Source organism: Gadus morhua, chromosome 11 (genome assembly GCF_902167405.1).
Source record: "Gadus morhua chromosome 11, gadMor3.0, whole genome shotgun sequence".
NCBI classification, from domain to species: Eukaryota; Metazoa; Chordata; class Actinopteri; order Gadiformes; family Gadidae; genus Gadus; species Gadus morhua.
Window position 1 is genome coordinate 28085071 of NC_044058.1, and position 22753 is coordinate 28107823.

Below are 22753 nucleotides of genomic sequence, written 5' to 3' on the forward strand. Positions count from 1 at the left end.
AGAGAGAGAGAGAGAGAGAGAGAGAGAGAGAGAGAGAGAGAGAGAGAGAGAGAAGAGAGTAGTGTAGAGAGAGAGAGAGAGAGAGACAGAGAGAGAGAGAGACAGAGAGAGAGAGAGAGAGAGAGAGAGAGAGAGAGAGAGAGAGAGAGAGAGAGAGAGAGAGAGAGAGAGAGAGAGAGAGAGAGAAGAGAGTAGTGTAGAGCGAGAGAGATAAAGAAAGTGAGAAGAAGGTGAGACAAAGAGAGAGAGAAAGAGGAAGGGTTATAAAAAGGGCTAGAGGAGGTAAAGTGAGAGACGGGGATAGACAGGGAGAAAGGGGCGAGAGACAGACAGTGAGATAGAGAGAGAGCCGCTGGATTGTTTACCAGTGTCAGGATGGTAAAGCACTGTTAGCTGAGCCAGATGATACTCTGGACAGGGGTGGCTCCGAGCTGAAGGAGGGGGATGGGGAGTGGTCAGGCGGGGGGGGGGGGGGGGGGTGAAGGCTGAGTTGCAGGGCCGAGCCTCCATTAATTGTGATGTTTATGCGTGTTAGCGTCAGCCAACACACACGGGCCCTGCTCTGTGTCAAACATGAGCAGAGGATCGCCTGAGGGTGTGTGTGTGTGTGTGTGTGTGTGTGTGTGTGTGTGTGTGTGTGTGTGTGTGAGAGTGTACATGTGTGTGTGTGTGTGTGTGTGTGTGTGTGTGTGTGTGTATGTGTGTGTATGTGAGTGCACGTGTGTGTCTGAGTGCACGGATGCGTTTGCGTGTGTGTGTGTCTGCGTGAGTGCAGCTTTGTGTGCAAATGTGTGTGTGTGTGTGTGTGTTTGTGTGTGTGTGTGCATGTGTGTCAATGCACGTGTGAGTGTATGTGTGTGCATTTGTGCATGTCCGCGTGCCTACCTGTGGGTGAGTGTCTGAGAGGTCACCAGCCTCGACAGGTCACCAGCCGAATGATGTCACGAGGCTGGTGACCTCGGGAGGTCACGAGGTCACCAGCCTCGTGATGAGGAGGTCAGCAGGACAGGTAAACATCTCCCTCCTCATGGGGAGACACTCAATCCCTGCCTCCCCGGAGGTTCCAGAAGTTCGTTCCGCTATCCCCACTCAATAAAAACAATCCCACCGTCATCATGGGGCGTATCGCAGCGGGAGGGGTCAGAGCGTGGACAGGTCCCGGGTTCGATTCCCCGGCCTCTCCGAGCTGTGATCTAAGGGGCAGTACCGCCGGACTACAGCGGATCACCCCGGTAACATCATCCCTCTGAACCGTGAAGCCGCTCCGAACTGCTCTGAACTCGGTCCAGCTGTTATTTCAGAAACTCGGCCGTGCGAGTTCATTTGTTGACACGATGTTATTTGGCGGAACCGTGTTACCGTTTAGTCTCCGCTCTGTCTGTCCTGCCTTCGGTCGGGTTACAAGGCACACACATGTAAGTCAGTAAGTAAGCAAGTAAGTAAGTAGATACTTTATTCATCCCCTTGGGAGAAATCCATGGATCCAGTAGCTCGTGAAGTCAACATCGAACTGACCAACAACAATATAGACAGTAAAACAGTCCAAAAAAAAAGGGTTAGTCAAAAAAAAAAAAAAGAAAAGTCAATAAAAATCAATAAAAAGTGTGCAGTATTGAACGCTATTAAAATGCACCTAAAAAGAACCAGAGGTAGATATGAATAAACAAATATTACACAATTGCACATTGTCCAGTGTGTGTTGGGGGGAAGAGGGATGGAGAGAGAGAGAGAGAGAGAGAGAGAGCGAGAGAGAGAGAGAGAGAGAGAGAGAGAGAGAGAGAGAGAGAGAGAGAGAGAGAGAGAGAGAGAGAGAGAGAGAGAGAGAGAGGAGAGTCTCACGATAGGCCACTACTTCCCCCTGAGGGGTTGTGTAGTCTGACGGCTGCAGGACAGAGGATGTCGGTTGTCCTATGGAAGCGTTCCACCAGACGGAGAGCGACAGCAGTCAGCGTGGACTCAGAGCCCCGCCCGTGAACCCCCATCCCTGCGTCCCATGTCTCTGCGTGGAGTTTGTTATGGGCTGTGTAATAAGTAGTCAGCGTGGCTAATTGTGTGTGTTACCAGATGGGGATGCAACGACTTCCAGACTTCCAGCTCTGTCTGTCGGTCACAACAGCAGCACACGGCGTTCCCTGTGAAGAGGCCGTCTCGTTCCCTCCAGGACGCTGTGTGTTTGGGGAGGAGGATGATGATGAAGGATGAAGGTCTTGGTCTGCAAACGTCGCCACACTCGCATTGTTATATTGTCACAGATTTGGGTGCTAAAGGGAGTGTTCATCCATTACAGTTCACTCCTATGGGAAGCTCAGGGCTCCACGGTCACATGACGGTCAACGGTCCAATCAATGAGCCACCCTTCAGGTATAACCAATCCATCTTCAATCTAGGGTCCAAACTGACCAATCGACAGCCAACAGAGCTTGTAGGTATATAAATATATATAAATATCTTTCATTAAATATATCTACATGAATAGATATAAGTAGATATAATATAGAAATGCCTCAAAATGGCCTCTTTGTTTCTAGGTGGCGAATGGGCCTGGGAAAGTACGCAGTTTGAATGGCGACCTTTTCTTTGCTCGGTCACAAACAACCGGTAATCATATCAAATTCCCCCAACGAATAAATAAAGGCCCATTCTTTAATTAGCCATCGATCACAGCTCTGACTGCTGCAGGACTAAGAACAAAGAGCCTTGATGACGGAGCAGAGGCGGCAGTGAGGCCCGCGGACCACAGCAGTGGACGGAGCCGCTCCATAGAGGAGGAGAGGAAGTGGTCAGAGGCGTGCTGCCTTAAAGGAAGAGTGGCGCTCACCGATAAGTAACGCAGGACACATGGGCAGCAGCAGGTCTGAGAGAGAGAGGGTGGGGGGGGGGAGAGAGAGAGAGAGGGAGGGAGGGGAGAGAGAGAGAGAGAGAGAGAGAGAGAGAGAGAGAGAGAGAGAGAGAGAGAGAGAGAGAGAGAGAGGGGAGAGAGAGAGAGAGAGAGAGAGAGAGAGAGAGAGAGAGAGAGAGAGAGAGAGAGGAGAGAGAGAGAGAGAGAGAGAGAGAGAGGGGGGAGAGAGAGAGAGTGAGGGAGAGAGAGAGAGAGAGTGAGAGAGAGAGAGAGAGGGAGAGACAGGGGGAGAGTGAGAGGGAGAGAAGAGAGAGAGATAGTGAGAGAGAGAGGGGGGGAAAGAGAAAGAGGGGTGGAGAGAGAAAAAGAGAGCGAGAGCGAGAGAGAAAAAGAGAGAGAGAGAGAGAAAAAGAGAGAGAGAGAGAGAGAGAAGAGAGAGAGAGAGAGAGAGAGAGAGAGAGAGAGAGAGAGAGAGAGAGAGAGAGAGAGAGAGAGAGAGAGAGAGAGAGAGAGAGAGACAGACAGAGAGACAGAGAGAGAGAGAGAGAGAGAGAGAGAGAGAGAGAGAGAGAGAGAGAGACAGAGACAGAGACAGAGACAGAGAGAGAGAGAGAGAGAGAGAGAGAGAGAGAGAGAGCTGTTGTTGTGTTGTTGTTTAAATTCCTTTAAATTCCTGTTAACGCAGATCTCTGGACTGTGACTCAGCTCCAGGGCTCTAGTCACGGTCTGTCAGGGGAGTCAGGGGCCTTGCGGCCTGGCCGGTGGACAGCGGCTGGATGGATATCTGGAGGACGTAGTGCTGCCTCTAGCAGCCCGGTGTAGCTGTGGTGCATCAGGCGGTTGAGCCTCCACACGGTCACACTCATCCCTCATGAATCTGGGTGTTGCCACGTAAAGCCGAGACATTCCTCTCTGGCTTTTACAGCCGCAGCAGCCTGCTAAGAGGACTGGTGTGGAGCGAGACGGGCTCCGCGAGGAGAGGAGCTCTGAGATGGGGAAGTACAAGACCCTCCATATCGCTGTCGCTCCCCCCCCCCCCCTCACTCGCCCAGCTCTCTCTCTTTCACTCTCACTCTAGCCCTCGCAGGGTCGGACTTATTCAAACGGCATTTGGGCTCTGGAACGTTGGCGCACAGACACATCATTGACCTTAGACTAAGGCAACACAACGTTGGCTTTTTCCCCCCACATTGTTTGTGATTGGTTTCATGCCATTGTTTTCTTGGAGAACAGCCTAAAATGGTTGTGATATGCCAGTCTAGTCACGATATCACGGAGTCTTGATATGACGGTCTAGTTACGATACGACAGAGTTGTGATGTGACAGTCTAGTCACGATATGAAAGAGTTGTGATATGCCAGTGTAGTCAAGATATCATAGAGTCTTGATATGACAGTTTAGTCACGATATGACATAATCATGATATGACAGTCTAGTTACGATATGACAGAGTCGTGATATGACAGCTTAGTCACAATATGACAGTCGTGATATGACAGCGAGTGTCAGGAAATGTACAACAGTAAGAGTCCTGATATAAAAGTTGATTTGTGATATAGTGGTAGTATCTTCTATGAGCAAGGCATGACGTCACGGGGGAGTTCTGAAAGGACTGTCAGGTGCTAATATCATAGCAGGGTCATGCATGCCTCGTCCTCGTCCAGTTCTTCACCTCGTAGTTGCTTAAAGAGACTAAGCTAATCCTTGTGAAAGGCTGTGAAGGACTAACAGCCGTGTTTGTGGCTCCCTGGCGTATTTTAACAGCAGCACCACAGTGAGCTCCCGGCGATACCAATTAAGACCACAGTGTGGTTCAGTACTTGATCCTGATTGGTCAATAACGATCAAAGGGTGTGTTCAATAACAGGACAACAACTCGGGCTTTGAACAGTTCTGAATCAATGTGTTACAAATTCAACATCATCAACATGCTCGAAGCGCTGCAGAAGAATACCACGATTGGTAACTGTGGTGATCTGGGGTAGAGGCAGAATGAGCTGCTCCTGGTGTCCGCTGATTGGAGGACTGAGGACCTGGGCGTGGTCATGTGGTTCAGGCGAGAAATGGAACAGCACGTTTTCTCCCTTGCTTATTTACTGCACAATCCTTTTATTGTTTCACAATACATCGTCGGCCGAGCCCTCCTCAAATTAAAGCCAGCTGGAGGAATCAGAGGTGGACGTGATTCAGCGCACGCAAGAAATTTAATAGAGGGACATTTAAAAAATTTGAACACGTCATCCAGGTGCACGATTAGGACCTTTAAAATCCCCTCTGTTAAATGTGCAATAAACGATAAATTATCAGAGCAAGTCGTAGTCGAAGGCAGGCAACAGTGGGGGTACATACATGGTCATACATGTACATAGAAGTTCATACATGTACATACATGTACACACAGGTAAGTACAGTCAGGTACCTACATGTACACACAGGTTTATAGAGGGAAATACATGTACAGACAGACAAGTACAGGTACGTAGAGGTAAATAAAGGTACATGCCTCTACATACATACAGGGACCTACAGGTACAGGTGTGTCCAGGTATACAGAGGTATTGTGAAATAACACCTCCCGCAAGGATGAGGAGATGGAGTTGACACACACTCACACACTCATACACACACACACTCGCACAAACACACGTACAAACGCACACTTATTCACTATCCCACACTTTTTCCCATAATAAAACCAGACCATAATTTGTCTTAATTATTATCTCTTTACGACACAATTACAACCATGAAGCCTTCATTAGAGCCTCACACATCCCCCTCCTCTCTGTCCTGCTGCAGTGAGAACCCTTCAGTGGGGTCCCCTCCTCCGTCTGCCGGGGGCCCCAATGCCCTGCGGCCCCTGACTCGGGGGGGCCACCAAGACCGGGACCCGCCCACGGACCCCCGCGCCAGACCCCCACGGAGAAGCGCCGCCCTGATTTAAGGGGAGCAGAGTTTAAGGGGAACCCCCCCCCCCCTCTGGTGTCGAGTGTGAGCTGACGAGAAGCAGCCACACACGTTACCCCCCCTCACCCCACCCCACCCCGTCCCGTATAGCCGGACCCCTGCCGGAGCTCCAATCCTCGCCGCACTCGCCCCCCGCCTGTCGGAGAGGGGCTGAAACAAAGCTGCGTCCGCTGGCCGCCGACGGACGGCCACTGACACGCGTGTTGGCGTGGCGGCGGTGGCGGGAGGCCACTGACACGCGTGTTGCCGTGGCGGCGGCGGGAGGCCACTGACACGCGTGTTGGCGTGGCGGCAGCGGGAGGCCACTGACACGCGTGTTGGCGTGGCGGCGGCGGGAGGCCACTGACACGCGTGTTGGCGTGGCGGCGGCGGGAGGCCACTGACACGCGTGTTGGCGTGGCGGCGGCGGCGGGAGGCCCCATCAACGGCAGCACGCGCTCACGGGCGGGAGATTAGGGATTCAAACACGGACGGGAACAGACACAACTCTGGCCTCTGGGCCGGAAAACTCTGCTTTCCACCGAGGTCCCCCTAGTCCAAATATTTAGTCCTGTTCTTGTCTAACACATGTCGGGGGTCCGGGCGAGAGCGGGGGGGGGGTGGGGGTGGCGCTGGGAGCTGTGGGCTCTGTGTGAAGGCCGGATGGCGGCGGCTAAGTGGAGTCCACGTAAACCAGATGAATGGCGTTGGCTCGCCGAGCGCTCGACGGGCCTATCAGACGGCGTGCCTAACGGCTCTCTTCGGGGGTCCTAAGAGGGGTCCGGGGGCCGTGGGAGGGGAGCATCCTTGGCAGGGGGATCTGAGAGGGAGACCGGTCTGGGCCCGGGGAGAGATAAGGGGAGAACTGTTTGTTTGCTTAAGTAACGGTAATACAGAGTCGTTTAGCCCTGGAGGTAACAGAAGATGAGTTCGTACCGCGAGGCGGCCTGTGAAGCCCCCCCCCCCCCCCCTCCAGGAATCCCAAATGTTTGTTTGAGACGAGGGCGAGAGCAGCCATAAAGGTTTGCTTTATGAGCGTACACGACAGCTTTGGCAGGTCACTTGTGCAACGGTTTTGTGTTGTTAGAAGGTTTCACTACACAAAATGATGCTGAGATTCGTCTCACTGATACACTAGATAAAGTATTGTATATATTATTGTGTGCGTTGTACGTACTTACACTTAAAAGTAGTACTGAGTATTGTGTAGCATCTTATCCTAGCTATCTTTGTTGTGTACGGGGAATGGGTTAACCTAACAATTGTCAGTGCTTGGCACTTGGTTCTATGAACATCTTTACAATACGCACAGCGATATATTTTTTCTCTTTCTTCTGAGAAATGTAATCATTGAAAGTCGCTTTGGATAAAGGGTCTACTAAATGTCCTAAATGTAAATGTTAATGAAGAAACGGTCAGAAAAAGTCATAAGTAGTTTTTTCCTATCCGACTCAATTTGATTATGTAGATGGAATGTTTTTAAACCTGGTGTCAAAGTAAATGTTTGCCTTTTCATTAGAAGCAGCTTCACTGTGTTTGGTGTCAGTCTTTAAGGGAGGTGTGAGAAAAAGGTCTGCATGCCTCTAATAAACATAGCTGGCCAGTGAGTGGATCGCAGTTAACAGCGTGTTGAACTGTGACTGCCTCGCTTTGATACAGAAATGAAGCCCGTTGGGGAAAGCGTTTAAGAGTAGGCTAGATGTGGAGCCCATACAACACAACGAATAAAAAAAAAAGACATTGAATTAAGCTTTTTAGTCATTATTACTGACCCATTACCAAAACAATGGAATGCAAATGATTGCTAATTTAAATGAAGGTAATTAACACCTTCGGGATTATCAACTAGCCACAGTACCGTGGAGAGAGATTGACGTTTGACTTGAGCAAATATAAGCCTGCCGCATGCGAGGTTAATTAGTTATATTATCCTCTCTGCAGACAGTCTTTTAATTACTGATTCAGTCCATTTATACTCTGTACGTTTTGAGGAATAACACATCTAACCATAATCAACAACGCGGAATAATAAACGGGATATTTTATTATATGCAGGCCTATGTTTAATGTTAATTTTTGTGCAAGCCTGTAGGCCTACTATATATTTTTGTCAAGGCTGTATTTCTTACTTTATAATTGTTTCCATATTTTTGTATTTAGATTTTATTTTACGGTTTTATTCTTCACTTCTCGGTATTAAGCAGATTATTATTGATATTATTATTATTATTATCATTATTATTCTATCTTCAGTTAAATCTGACAGAAGTCTGAACGATTCTCAGTATCGTTCCTTCTAATGTTCTTGCTGGCCGCCAGTTGTCATTCCACGGTTTGATACCCGAACTTAGTTTGAGAGTTTGTTTTGACGGAGCCCAAAGAGTGGTAATGAAGGGGGGGGGGGGTTAATGATGGAGTGGGAGGGGGTTGGAGGGGTAATGAAGGAGTGGGCGTAATGAAGGGGGGGGAGGGGAGGTAATAAGGAGGGGGGTAATGAAGGCGGGGGGGGTAATGAAGGAGGGGCAGGTAATGAGGAACGGTGGAGGCAAAGACGGGGATGCGTTTTTTTCTTAAAACGGGGCGAAATTGCGCACTTTGATTGACAGCGCTGTGCCAAAAGGCGCCTCGCTCTCCCATTGGCCGTCGCCCACTTTACAATCTCCTCCGCTCCCGCAGAGCCCCGCCAGCCTCACCTCCGGAGCACAGATGTGAGCGAGTCGCCGACCGAGGAGAGCAGCTGCCGAGGACTTCACCAAACCCTCGACAGACTTTCACCCAACCCTCGAAAGCCTTTCACCGAACCCTCGAAAGACCTTCACCAGACCCTACTGCACATATCTGGGCGGACTTCATCTCTCACTTTGTTTGGTTGGTTCCTGTTTCTCCATGTAGGAGAGCTGTTCGCTCAGGGCTCCTCTCTCCTCACTAAAGTGGTTTTCGTGTTTTTTCATCCACTTCTTTCCTGTCTCGTGTGACTGTGCGTAATCGTCCCGGCCATGGTGTGCGCCTCCCCCCTGGGGAGCCTGCTCCCCGCGGCGCTCCTCGCGGTTGTCCTCCTCCTGTCCCCCTGCCGGGGGTCCGAGTACGAGTACGTGGGCTGGAAGCCGGACGGCTACAACGGCGGCGGCGGCGGCCGCAGCTACGGCAAACCCCCGCAGTGCGTGGACATCCCCGAGGACCTGAGGCTCTGCTACAACGTGGGCTACACCCAGATGCTGCTGCCCAATCTGCTGGACCACGAGACGCTGGCCGAGGTGAAGCAGCAGGCGGGCAGCTGGGTGCCCCTGGTCTACAAGAACTGCCACCCGGGCACGCAGGTCTTCCTGTGCTCGCTGTTCGCCCCCGTGTGCATGGACCGCCCCGTGTACCCGTGCCGCTGGCTGTGCGAGGCGGTGCGCGACGGCTGCACGCCCATCATGGAGTCGTTCGGCTTCCCTTGGCCCGACATGCTCACCTGCGATCGGTTCCCCGCAGGTGACGTGTGCATCGCCATGACGGCGCCCAACGCCACCCAGGCCACCCACCCCACAGGTAAAGCGTTACTTTGGTTTACAGACGCACAGGAGAGCCTTCCTCCTGGGCTCTACGTTACGCGTTGGACCGAGTGGATTCTATTCAACTGTAGAGATTTTATACTGTAGGCCTAGCCTATGTATGCGCTACAAGTGTGTTAGTGTGTGTGTGTGTGTGTGCGTGTGTGTGTGTGTGTGTGTGTGTGTGTGTGTTGTGTGAGCGTCTGTCTGTGCGCGCGGTCGCGTGCATACGTGCGTGCGATTGTGTGTGTACATGTGTGCGCACACAAATGTTTATGTGTGTATAATCTTATTACTTAGGTAAAGCAATGTGTAAACATATAGACATATAAATAAATATACCTTTGCCACAAACGGAAAAAAAGTAGCAGCAGCCAATTTGCTTTGTCGGCATGTGAGAATTCACAGTACAGAGAGAGAGAGAGAGAGAGAGAGAGAATTCTCTCCCAGGGTCTGTTTGTTGATCTTAATCCACAGCACAACACAACAACTTTACCTTTTGGGTGAAGGCCTCCCCCTGCTCCCCTCCTCTCCCCCCCCTCTCCCCCTCTCCCCATTTCCCTTCCCAGTAATCCCATTTCCATGTTGTAAGCACTGGCACCGACTTCAGGGCCGGTGACGTCGTTTGCTATTGACCAACAAACTGGGAGCACCTCCAAGAGGTCTCAGTGGCCAGATGGAAGTGATGTTCCCCCGCAGAACCTCGAGGTGGAACGGAGCAGAGTCCGCGCGGTCGCCCAGTTAGCTTCCCCGCGCGGCGCTCCCCGCGCGGTCGCCCAGTTAGCTTCCCCGCGCGGCGCTCCCCGACGGCTCCCACCGAACGCAGAGCTGAACCAAGAGGAGACGGGGCTGGGAGTAGGCTTGACAAATGTTGAGTAGATGGGGGGGAGGAAAGGAGGGAGGGAGGGAGGGAGGGAGGGAGGGGGTGACAGTGGCAGCAGGGGGTCAGGGTGGGACGGACACGGGGAGAGTGAATGATGAGAAAAGCTTCCTTGGGCGCCGGTTCGATTCCTAAAGCCTGTAAGGAATCAATGCTTTGTTGGATGAATGTGGAGAGAGAGGGTGTGTGCATGTGTGTGTGTCTGTGTGTGTGCGTGCGTACATGTGCGTGTGTGTGTGCGTGTGTGTGTATGCGCTTGTTCGTGAGTGTGTGCGTGCGTGCGTGTGCATGCGTCTGCATGTGAATGTACATGTGTGTGTATGAGTGTGCGTGCTTGTGGGCGTGTGAGTGTGGAGTTAAACAAGAGGGGCCTGGAAATCCAACTGGCCGATCCATCGACACACATTACCCATAATGCTCCAGGGGACCATCCATCATCCCCCACCTTATTGTACGGCTCTAAACCTACATTTAATATGAATATAGCAAACATCTGCAGCAGCACGCAGCGGGAGGCATATTAAAGATAAACTCACAGTATCTCCCCCCCCCCCCCCAATGTAAACGTCTCAAACACAGAGCTTACTGTATCCAAGGCCCTGGTCGGTGTGTGTGTGTGTGCGTGTGTGTGTGTGTGTGTGTGTGTGTGTGTGTATATTTAAGCGTGTGTAGGTGTATGCGTCTGTTGGTCTGCAAGGGTATAGAGTGGATGTGTGAGTGTGTGTGTGTGGCTGTTTAGTTGTGTGTGTGTGTGCACGCAAGCTTGGGATTGAAAATGTGTGTGTGCGTCTGTGTGTTGTTAAGAGTCTAGGTGTGTGTGTGGGGGGGGGGGGAGGAGATGAGTGACAGGGTGGTGTGGCCAGGATAGAAAGAGCTCTCTCTCTCCCACTCCCTCTCCCACTCCCTCTCCCACTCCCTCTCCCTCTCCCTCTCCCTCTCCCTCTCCCTCTCTCTCCCTCTCTTTCACTCACTCTCTCTCTCTCTCTCTCCCACTCTCTCTCTCTCTCTCTCTCTGTTCTGCGAGACCACCGGACCACACAGGTTCTGGGTGAGGGAGTTGTGTGTGTGTGTGTGTGTGTGTGTGTGTGTGAGTGTGTGTGTGTGTGTGTGTGGGGGGGGGGGTCTCCAGACGCCACCTGTTGGAGCACCGGGCGCTAAGTAAACGGGGCGGTCGCCACCCAGGCCCAGCAGGACACAGAGACGGCCTGTTAAAGGCTCTCTCTCTCTCTCTCTCTCTCTCTCTCTCTCTCTCTCTCTCTCTCTCTCTCTCTCTCTCTCTCTCTCTCTCTCTCTCCCCCACTCTCACTCACTCACTCACTCACTCACTCACTCACTCACTCACTCACTCACCAACAAACACACACACATATGCACACAGACACTCATTCTTGCACGCACACACACACAGACACACACACAGAGACACTCACTCACCCTTGCACACCAACATACACAGACACACACACATGCACGCACACACACTTTCTCTGAATATTTCTCAACCGAGAAAAAGAGAGACACTCTCTCACTCCTCTCTATTACTCTCTCTCTCTCATCCTATTTTAGCCTCTCTCTCCCCCTTCGGTCTTTTTGATTTAATGTAGCCTCACTTCACACAAAAACACTTTCATTTATCGTACGTGAATTCCTCCACATAGGTACACCCCCCTCCACACTACCCCCGTTTCAAATGAACCAATGGCAGGGCTGGACTGGGATGGACAAATGGTGACAACCTTGAGACCAACCCCCTTTAAAACCGCTTTTAACGGCTAAAGTTGGCTAACAGTTCTTAACATAGCGCTGGATCATGCCAAGCTCACATGCCGGTGTTAATAGAAGCTGGCTAACAGTGCTTAGCGCTGGATGCTAAAGGCGGTGATAATGACTTTAAAAGGGAAACGGGTGAACGTTGGGTGGGGGGGGGGGGGGGGGATGTCAGTGGTGTCTGTGTCAACGGCGTCTGTTTTCACAAGCTGTTTACACCTGGGTGACACTTACAATCTGGGCCGCGTCAGACACGTGTAGCGGACAACTGGTGACCCCAGAACAGCTTTAGGAGGGGAAGGCCTTGTTCTGGTACTTTGGTCCATTAGTTTGACATAGCTGGTATCCATGGAGTTACTCTTCCATTAGTTAGTATCAATTTAGTTACTCATCCATTGGTTAGTGTCATTTAGTTTATCTTCCATTAGTTAATATCCATGGAGTAACTCTTCCATTAGTTAGTATAATTTAGTAACTCTTCCATTAGTTAGAATAATTTAGTTACTCTTCCAGGAGTTAGTCTCATTGAGTTACACTTCCATTAGTTAGTATCCTTGAGTTACACTTCTATTATTTAGTATCATTGAGTTACACTTCCATTCGTTAGTATCATTGAGTTACACTTCCATTAGTTAGTATCATTGAGTTACACTTCCATTAGTTAGTATCATTGAGTTACTCTTCCATTAGGTTTCACTCGTTTATGTAAGAATTAAGTTAGTTGGTGTTATACTTTTCTATTCCGGCTGGACAGTGTTAATTGAGGTGCTATTCAATGCTCCAGTATTTATTTGATTTAGTTCTATCTGGCGTTGAGATGCCGTTGATCCTGTTAAACGACTGCAGGAGTGAATCACCGCCGGTCGGGGATGCCAGCTCAGCTTTGGCCGCGAGGAATCGATTATTCATTCTGAACAAGAGAGAAGAAGCCATTCACATGAAATATTTACACGTCGCCCTTTCACCAGACTAGTTCCTTCTTGGCGCAGGAACGAAAATGTGTCTGGCTTTTTGTCTGGAGAATCTGTGATTGCCGTCCTCAACGGCAAAGCCTTCTGTTTTGATTTGGCACGCTGCGACGACATTATTATCCAGATTCCACTGTTCCTCCTCCTCTCCGAGGCGTTCCTCAGTCCTGTCTCCTGCAATTCCATTCTGCCCAGGGAACGCATTCGATTTGTTTAAGGAAAATATCAGAAATGGGATTGAAAAAAAAATGATTCATTCACATTTACATTTAGGGCATTTAGCAGACGCTTTTATCCGAAGCGACTTACAATAAATACATATTTCAGAAGAAAGATAAACAATATATTTGTTATTATTTTTTGGCGTTATGCACGGATACGGACGGACGGATACGGAGTGTAGACAGAGATGGATGTACTCTGTGGTCAAGGCACAGACTGCTAAGGTAGCGTCTCCCTTCCAGAGCATTGTCTCTGTAGAGCTAGCTTCATAAGCATTGTCTCTGTAGCGCTAGCTTTATGAACATTGTCTCTGTAGCGCTAGCTTTATGAGCATTGTCTCTGTAACGCTAGCTTCATGAGCATTGTCTCTGTAGCGCTAGCTTTATGAGCATTGTCTCTGTAACGCTAGCTTTATGAGCATTGTCTCTGTAACGCTAGCTTTATGAGCATTGTGTCTGTAGCGCTAGCTTTATGCAGAGACTGCTGGAAGAGCCAGCAGTCTCTGCATTCTATCTGTGTGGATGAAGCAGATAGCGGGCAGCATGTGTTTACTGCGGCTCTAACTTACAGCTGGTTATAAAACTCAAGGACATTCCTTCTAGAGGTCAGGTCACCAGTGACCGTCCAGCCCAGGGGACGGGAGGCCAGCGTTTGGTCTCTCTCTCGCTGTCTCTCTCTATCTCTGTCTCTCTCGCCCTCTCTCCCGCTCACTAAAGATGTCAGATAGCATCTCCACATGAGCCGACAGATGTTTTTTCAAGTGAGAGTTATGGCCGACTTACAGCATTCACTTATTTGAAAGTGGTTGTGTGTGTGTATGTTTGTGCGTGTGTGTGTGTGTGTGTGTGTGTGTGTGTGTCTGTTTGTGTGTGTCTTCAAGTCATAATGTTATATCCGCCATTTTGTTTTTGCTTTGCTCCTGGTTCCACTTATATTCCACCGGTTCAGAGGAAATATTTCTTGAAAGAAAAACATATCTTGCCGACGGGTTTTGTCTGAAACATCTGTCAAGTTTTCTCGGTTGCTCGCAACGTGATAAGTTTGGTGTGCGCTGCGATGATCACTCGTGTGGATAACAGGAAACCATCTTCTCTTCTGTGTTCCCTTCTTCTTCTTCTTCTTCTGCTGTCTGCTGTCTGCAGGTTTCTCTCAGGTCTGTCCTCCATGTGACAACGAAATGAAGACAGACGCCATCCTGGAACACATGTGTGCCAGCGAATTTGGTAAGCTCTCTACTACTCAAACACACACACACACACACACACACACACAAACACACACACTTACACACGCACACACACAGACACACCCAAACTTACGCACACGCACTTACACACACACACACGCACACTCCAGATCTGATAGGCTGTCTGTCTTCTCACTTTCTGCTTGTGTAAGTCGGTCAAAGTCAGTCAAAGAACGTTCTTATAACAGAAGGCTTCTGGGTTCACTGGTGTAGGCGGGTTCAGTCTGCATTGGTAGACTAATAACCTGTGGATCAGCTCACTAATAACCTGTGGATCAGCTCACTAATAACCTGTGGATCAGCTCACTAATAACCTGTGTATCGGGTAACTAATAACCTGTGTATCAGCTCCGTAACAACCTGTGGATAGGCTAACTAATAACATTTGGATCTGCTAACTAATAACCTGTGGATCAGCTAACTGATAACCTCAAACTAATGGAAGTGGCTTGGGTCATTGAGGAAAACATTACAAGACATTTAGCAAGAAAAAATATATTTTCTTGCATATTTTCTTCCTCCTCTCATGGACAGCACTGCCAGCATTGCTGGCATCTTTCTTCTTAAGCTTTTAAAATTATACAATTATTGATATTACTCTTTAATAATGGAAACAATCTTCCCAAATGACTCAAAATATATGGTGCAATATAAACAAAAAGGCCTTCTTCATCCGCTAAATATGTATTGTTGGTCCCCCAGGGGTTGTGAAGTCAAGTAGATTTGCAGCCCGGTTTCATTCAGATGTATTTAAATATCTCCCCCTGGCCTGTAGTAACTCAACCTGCGAGCTGTATTTATGTAGTACATTTGGAAGTACTGCCTCAAAGTGCTTCACACATAAACATGAAAGGCGGAGAGCGCAGGGAGACACAGTAGGGCTAGCAGCGTGATGCTAACGGCTAACTGCTAACAGCATGAGGCTAACAGTGGACAGCTGCATGTGAAAAGTACAGGGAATTAAATTAAGGAAACAAGACAAAACAAAAGAATCTCGAAAATGTTTTTGTTAAAAGATACCGAATGGGTTTGTGTTTTGGAAAATGTAAGTCAGCCATTAATGGGCACCATGGTTTCTGTCTCTCGTTCACTCTAAGGAATTTAAAATCTCAATGAAATGAAACCCAATGTGTGGGAAGACATGAGGGTCGACTCAGGGAGCATGAGAGTGAAACGGGGAAAAAAACCTGAAGAACCACGACAAAGGTCGAAGAATGTTTTGTTAAGATTAACGGCCATAGGGCGCTCGTCAGAGTCGCTCCGCGCGGCGCTAGGGGTGAGTGGGTTTACAGCCGGCGGCGACAGCAGGGAAACGTGCACAGAGAGACGCACGTCTGACCAACGAATGCAGTCCGTGTTTGCGCTGGCTCGCCGGGGTCAGACCCCCGGCGTGCGAGCCACGCAAGGCTCCGTAGCACTGCTCCGACCACGTGATCGTATTGGAAACAGATAGCCTTCAAAGATGCTGTTGTTTAATAAATGGCCCTGTTGTTTACGCTGTAAACTAGCGTTTGTGTCTTAGCCTTCATCCCGGGTTAGCGCAGAGCGGAGTGGCACATCTTGGTCTGGTTTTAGCGCTGATTAAAACAGATGTTGTTTTGATTGCTTGTCATAGGTTTGTGAGGGGCCTGTGTTGTGAGGATACACAGACAGATGGGTATGTGGGCATCGAACCCAAGAAGACACCGAGGGTAGACTTATAACGGGCCTTCAACCGAGAAGGAAAATATGTTCCATGGGAGGAGGCAAACATTTACGAACGATTTTATTGCCAAGATGTTTATTGACACGATTTTTATAAGTATTTTTAGTACGTCTCCATTGTTTGAGTCAACAAATCTGCTTGGTTAAAGAAATTGAAATCATAGAATCTGTTGTCACTGAATAGAATTCACAAATAGTAAGTAAGGAAAAGGATTAACGTCAACGTTGACATGAAATTATTCGATTTGAGGAGGAAGGTTTCCTTCCTTTCTCCCCCCAAAAGAAAAGAAATCCTGCCATGATTGTGATTCAGTTACTCTACTTTTTCGTTTTTATTGGCTACCATTACTGACCAGACGATAAATACAAATATAAAAAGTCTGATTTCAGAAATAACAGCGCCTCTTATTCAATACGCACACGTTAGAAAGATCACAATAAGAAGAACGGGGCCAGGGAAAGTGAACCGATACGACAAACCAATGATAGAAACACAAGGACTACATATGTACGACACGCGGCTCTGGAACTGAGCTGGGATCAGGATGGTGTCTAGTCCCGGAACGCAGCCAGAGTAGATCCACAACCTTTTTGTAATTACATGTCTATTTATCAAAACACTTCTAAATCCCTGCTTTTAATTAAGGTCTTGGCCTCCCTATTTGAAGGCGCAACTCGATAAAACCAGATAATCCAAAGGGAAAACACAGATGCTAAACGCGGCTTGCTTCACGCTTGGCGAGGAAACTATTTTTTTGCTGGAAAGCTTCTCCATAAAAATGCAGGTTTTGGAAACTCTACTTGATAATGGGCGTGATTCATCCTCCTCAGCTCAGTGTGGCGGAGGTTGGCCTCATCCACTGTAGCCTTTCCCCAGCGTCTCTCAGCGCACCAGAGGGAACAGAGCGAGTACACGCACGAGCGGCCGAGCTTGTAACTCCTCCTCCTAGCCGAGGGGTTACGATTTATGACTGCTTCCACTCCCATCCGTGGTTTACCCGCATTTTACAGCGCCTAATCTTCACAAAAACTAACTTCAATTACCCTTCCCCTCCCCTGCCCCCCCCCCCTTCCCCGCCCCGCCCCCACAGCCCCATTACCAGCCCCCCCCCCCCCCCCCGCTACCGCGTGGATGTGGTGAACGGCAGCAGGGGGCCCCTCTCTTAGGAGACTCGCTTCCCCGACCCGGCCTTATCGCAATCGGACACGTTCCATTACTGCTCATTAACCCCCCCCCCCCCCCCCCCTTCCCCCGTCTCCCTCGAACACCCCAACAGCCCCTCAGGCTCCAGCCCCCCCCCCCCCCCCTCCCCCCCTGCTGGGTTTACAGCCCCCTGGTGGTTTCGAGCGGGTCATTAGTCAGGGAGACAACGGGCAGACGGTTTGATGGTGATGGAACATGTCCTGTTGTTGCTGAAAAGTGGACCGTAAAAGAAACACAAAACAACTTTCCCTTCAAAGCCAGGCCTGTTTGGGGAGCTTTTACGGGCCGGTATTTGTTTGGGTTTGTCTAATTCCAAACGGAGTGCGTCTGTTGCCCTGGCCCGGAGCACTCGCTGCTGAGTCTGAATTAGCTTTGGCCGTTGTCGCCGCCAGAGAGCATGTCAATACCGGAGCGCGGGTGACTCTGGCGTATTTATCCCCAAACGTACACAACGGCGAACAGGACCCCGCACGCCGTCGGAGGACGCGGTGAGAGACGCGAGCCCAGTGTCAACAACGCCGACCGCCGGCCCAACTGATCCCCCCCGTTTGTTTACTCTGAAATGAAAACAGTTATTCAGAAAGGAACTTTAATCACATACAGATTACAGGTCCCGGGCGGATGGTTTTCCCAAACATGATATCCAACAAAATATGGCGGTTTACTTCTCAAGTAAAATAATATTCCGGCGGCTTGTCCTTGGCTTGTCCCGGGATTATCACACACAGGCGGCGTGAGGGGCAGGGAGAGTTCACCGCGGCGGCGGGATTAGCCGGCACGAAGGGACGGGACTTGAAGGTTAAGTGGAAGTTACTTCCACGGGTTGGCCCGAAACCCTCGCTTTCGCTGCTCATTATCGCTCCTGCTCTTTATCGGGGCTAATTTTCTCAAACGGTAAGCCTTTTCAGTGGAGGCTGTGGACTGGAAAAGAAGGATAGAGGAGCTAATTCCTAGCATGTGCACCGCTAATACCTGGAAATAGGGGGCTCTGTTCTTCTCCGACGGTTGAACTGGTGCTGAGAAGATAGACGGTGGAACGTTTGGGTGGAGGTCGTTTGGCTCAGGGTCAGTAACAACCAACACAAGCGGGGCTCGGAGCTGACTGGAACTTAAACGTAGCATCCCCACCACACACAGAGTCTTTAACGTGTGTGGTTGGGATGTCCTGGCCGACCAGTCGGTTTGTATCTGAACTGGATTCCCACTGTCGGCGTGTATAAAAGTGTGTTTCATGTACGGCATTTCAAGCAAATGTCCGTCTGCGCTTTAATCTTTCACGGATCATGCTACGTCTGAACATTTGATCCCTTTAATGTATGCTTGGCATGTAAACCTTGTCCCCCCTTCTTCTTTCCGTGTGAACCATGTCACGAGATGTGTGTAACACACACAGGTTGGCTGGTGGGCCGGGCGGCCGGTCGGTCAGGGTAAAGTCGGCAGGCGGGGTCAGTGAGGGGACCGCCTCTGGATTTGGACCACCAGGGTCGGAGTCCGACACAGTTTCAAAAGAGGAACAAGAGGATAGAGGAGGTTAAATAGAGTTTAGTGAAAGATCAGGCCTATTAGGGTTAAATCAGGAGTTAAGCCGGGATTTGGGAAGGGCTAAACTCTGGAGAACAAGGGCCTGGTCCGAGCCAGCGGATAACAACTCCACTATCGATGCAAAGTCCACTTTGTAGGATTTCCGTTCTGGCCTTCTGATGTCTGTAAGCAGCTCTGTCGGGTCTCTAGCATCAGAAATCAAAGATGTATATTTGTATGTGACAGGTTGAAGTTTTGTCTCAGATACATAATATATATATCATTTAAGAGTCAACGGGTGTCCTCAATGGGATATTCATCTGATACTCTGACGGATAGAGAAGAATCAGTCCCAATGCATGCTAAGAATAAATCCTGAAAGTTGAATCAGCAGGTCTTTCAATGAAAGCATTTCTGCAGGATGTGATTTCAGTTCACCAATGCGACTCAGAGGAGTTGTGTCACAGGCCCAGGCAACAATTAATATTTCTGCAAACGATCTGCTCGTTTGTCTTCCTTGTGTTTCCTGTGGAGGACCTCTTGCCTTTTTGGCTGATCTCAGTGGCCTCTAGCAAGGCGGTAACGCCTGTTGTATCCTGAGTCGTCTGGAAGGGGAACAGAGGGAGGCGAGCAGACCGGGGTGTCACCCCGGGACTTGGATGAATAACACACTGAGCCTTTGGTTTTAACAGAACCAGGCTCTCCGGTGGATCAAGGAAGGAAAAGATAACTCTGCTCTGGACAATTACGTTAAATATTTAATTAAAAAAAAAAGCTTTCTTTCATGGAATCCTGCACAATACGAGCCAAACCACGGATGTGACCGTTTTTATCACCTGCTTTTTGCTGCCTCCAATCCCTTTTCAAATTAAATTAAATGACTTAAACTTTCTCTTGCATGAGGAGATGACTCATTTATTTGCCAACGTTGGCCTTGGGCATTTGCAGCTATTCCTTCGTTTCACTAGCGTGCTACACTGACAGAGATTAAGCTAGCACGCTCTCCCCTTGGGTTGACGGTTTCCAACAGAATATTAAGATAAGATCAGATAAGATGGTTTGTTGTAAATCCCGGAAAATATGTCCCCGTTTCAGTGCAGAACTTACAGGAACACATGCGATAAAAGACACATGTATGTGTAGACAACATGAACATGTTTCCCTAACCCCTTCTGCCGGCCCCTTGGGGCACTGACAGCGGCTGAGGAGGTACAGCGGGTTGACTTGTAACCGGAAGGTTGCTGGGTCGATCCCCGGCTCCTCCTAGCTGAGCGTCGAGGTGTCCCTGAGCAAGACGCCTCACCCTAACTGCTCCCGATGAGCTGGTTGTTGCCTTGCGTGGTTGACACCGCTGTCAGTGTGTGAATGAGTCAATGTTAGGCAATCATTGAAAAGTGCTTTGAGTGGCCACTGGTTAGAAAAGCATAAAGTATAAATGCAGTCCATTCACCATCTACCATTCTTTCCCCCCCCCCTCAGCCTTCAAGACCAAGATCAAGGAGGTGACACAGGAGAACGCCGACCGCAAGGTGGTCCTGCAGAAGAGGAAGAAGTCTGTGAAGGCCGGGAACCTGAAGAAGAAGGACCTGAAGAAGCTGGTCCTGTACCTGAAGAACGGGGCGGACTGCCCCTGCCAACAGCTGGACAACCTGACCAGCCACTACCTGATCATGGGGCGCAAGGTGGACAAACAGTACCTGCTCACGGGCATCCACAAGTGGGACAAGTCCAGCAAGGAGTTCAAGATGGCCATCAAGAAGCTGAAGACGCACCAGTGTCCCAGCTTTGAGAACGTCTTCAAATAATGCCCCTTAAGTTACCCCCCCGAATACCCCTTTCCTTGTTTGCATCTCATCCCACATAAGAACTTGCACAACCTTTAAAGAAAGAAACCCAAATGTTGTCTTTTTATTTTTTCCTTTTATATATCTATATATCTTTGTATATTTTACACGTATACGTTGACATTTGGTCGTCTGCCGTCCTCAAAGAGTATGCTGATCTTTGACCTCCATTTATAGGGATGTTTTGTCTGGTTGCTATTCCCTAAATGAACACTGTTGTCCGTCGAAGCGCTGACTCACAGAATCATGTATACTATGATATCTACATGTAGATGTTGGTATTAAATACTTCCGGAATTTGCCACAAAAGATATTCCTAAAATATGAATGAATGTTTGAATCTTTCTCTTGTCCTTGATCATAAAACATAGCTTTTGGAAACGATTATTAGAAAACAATACTGACTATTTTAGCTTTAAAAGCCTCACTGTAGACTGACGCATAGAGTAATGTTAGCGTATCTCATGTCTTTAGAATATAAGAGGGCCAGCCAGACCGATGGGTTTGGTCAATGTTACAACGTATTATTGCTGTTCTTACTGTCACTATGACTTGTAGGTTTCATGTCATTTTACATCGTTATACTTTCCATATCTACAAACCGCTTATCAGATGATCTCACAGTCAAGGCCTACAGTTGAAACATTAGATTGGGGTTGCCGCAGAACCATCAGAGATCATCAACAAGACTATCACATCATGTTAACAGCTGACCAGTAGAAACAGAACTGAGAGAAGATGTCTATGACTTTGTCCTGAGGAGCGCATCGGATTTCCTGTCACAGTCGATGTTTTCAATTGACACAAAGCCAAATTTAGTGTTGTCTACTTTTGCTTGTCTTGTTGAAAATAATCGAGCAGAAGTACTTAACATCTTGTGTTAATATAAATAACTCAAGCTTCTTAAAAAACACAGTATGGACTCGCAGAATGACTACGCGCAAGCAGAGAGCTCACAGAGTACGAAGCCAGAATGTTGCCAACTCATTGTACCACTATTCTGCCCTGAGATTTAAATGTTCGCAGTGCATTTCTGCGTATTACCTGTACATATACATTTTACATAAATATGGGAAGAAAGAAAAGGAGTCTGATGCATTTATTTGTATATTTTGTCATATGCATGGATTTCATTTATCTCCCCCCCCCCCCCCCAGATATTAATGAGAGAACTGTATATATTCTATATTCAGTCCTGTGTTAATCCAAACTACATTTCCATCTCTTGCTTTGTCCGGTTTTCACAGAGCTGCCAGTTTGTTGTGTAGATGTTGACTGTGAGTTAAACATGATCAATTCTACTTAATCTCATCTCGGTTTTCTTTTAATTTTGGGGGTGGACATCTGAGGAAGGGTCAAGGGTCATTGATAAATAGCGTGAGGATAGATCATGCTGGGGTCTTTTGGCCAGCAAAACAAAACAAACTCACTCCCATTTTAATAATTTGAACGACAGTGTAAATAATTTCTGATTTCTAAACAAGTTATTTCACAAAAACACGAGTGAAGACAAAAATAACGTTATTAAATGGAGCTACTTCATCCGTCCCTTTCAAAAAGAGAACGAGGAAGGGGCTGAATCAAATGAAGCAGCTTCGACCATCTGGTTCCAGTAAGGCTATTTGGTATTGAAAAAATAAATCTCAGATGTAGACTAGGCTTCTAATCACTCGCTGCCTTCCTACGGTGGAGGAGGGCCAAGTGAGCAGAACTATAACCAAGTCAAAAACAACGCTAGCATTAACCATTCACAACAGCTCAGTTGCTTCAGTTGTTTCTAAGGTTATTCTACGTCACTGCTCATTGTGTTGGTCGTTGCACGTACCGATATACCTGTGAGTCCAGGACATCAATAAGTTGTTGGATGAGCATCTGCTATTCATTGATCCGTCATAAAAAGTTGAATCGTGTTTTCAAAGGTATTTCCCAGCATTCTCAGCTGAGCTGATATAAACACGAAGGAGGTGGTGGTTAATCCGCAGATGCCGAGGAAATCTTCCTCACAATGCCTATTGACAGCAGCGCTTTATAATGCACTCAGACATCACGCCATCCAAAGAAGGAAGCAATAAAGTGTT

General features: G+C 48.6%; 1 protein-coding gene across 1 annotated transcript; it reads left to right on the top strand.

The window, feature by feature from the left end:
• Positions 1-8341: 8341 nt before the first annotated feature.
• LOC115554527 (secreted frizzled-related protein 1) lies at positions 8342-21760 on the top strand. The gene is made up of 3 exons (XM_030371313.1): positions 8342-9317; positions 14299-14379; positions 20311-21760. The coding sequence occupies exons 1-3, from the start codon at positions 8783-8785 to the stop codon at positions 20634-20636; spliced, it is 942 nt and encodes a 313-aa protein (XP_030227173.1). The 5' UTR covers positions 8342-8782; the 3' UTR covers positions 20637-21760.
• The last annotated feature ends 993 nt before the right edge of the window (positions 21761-22753 follow it).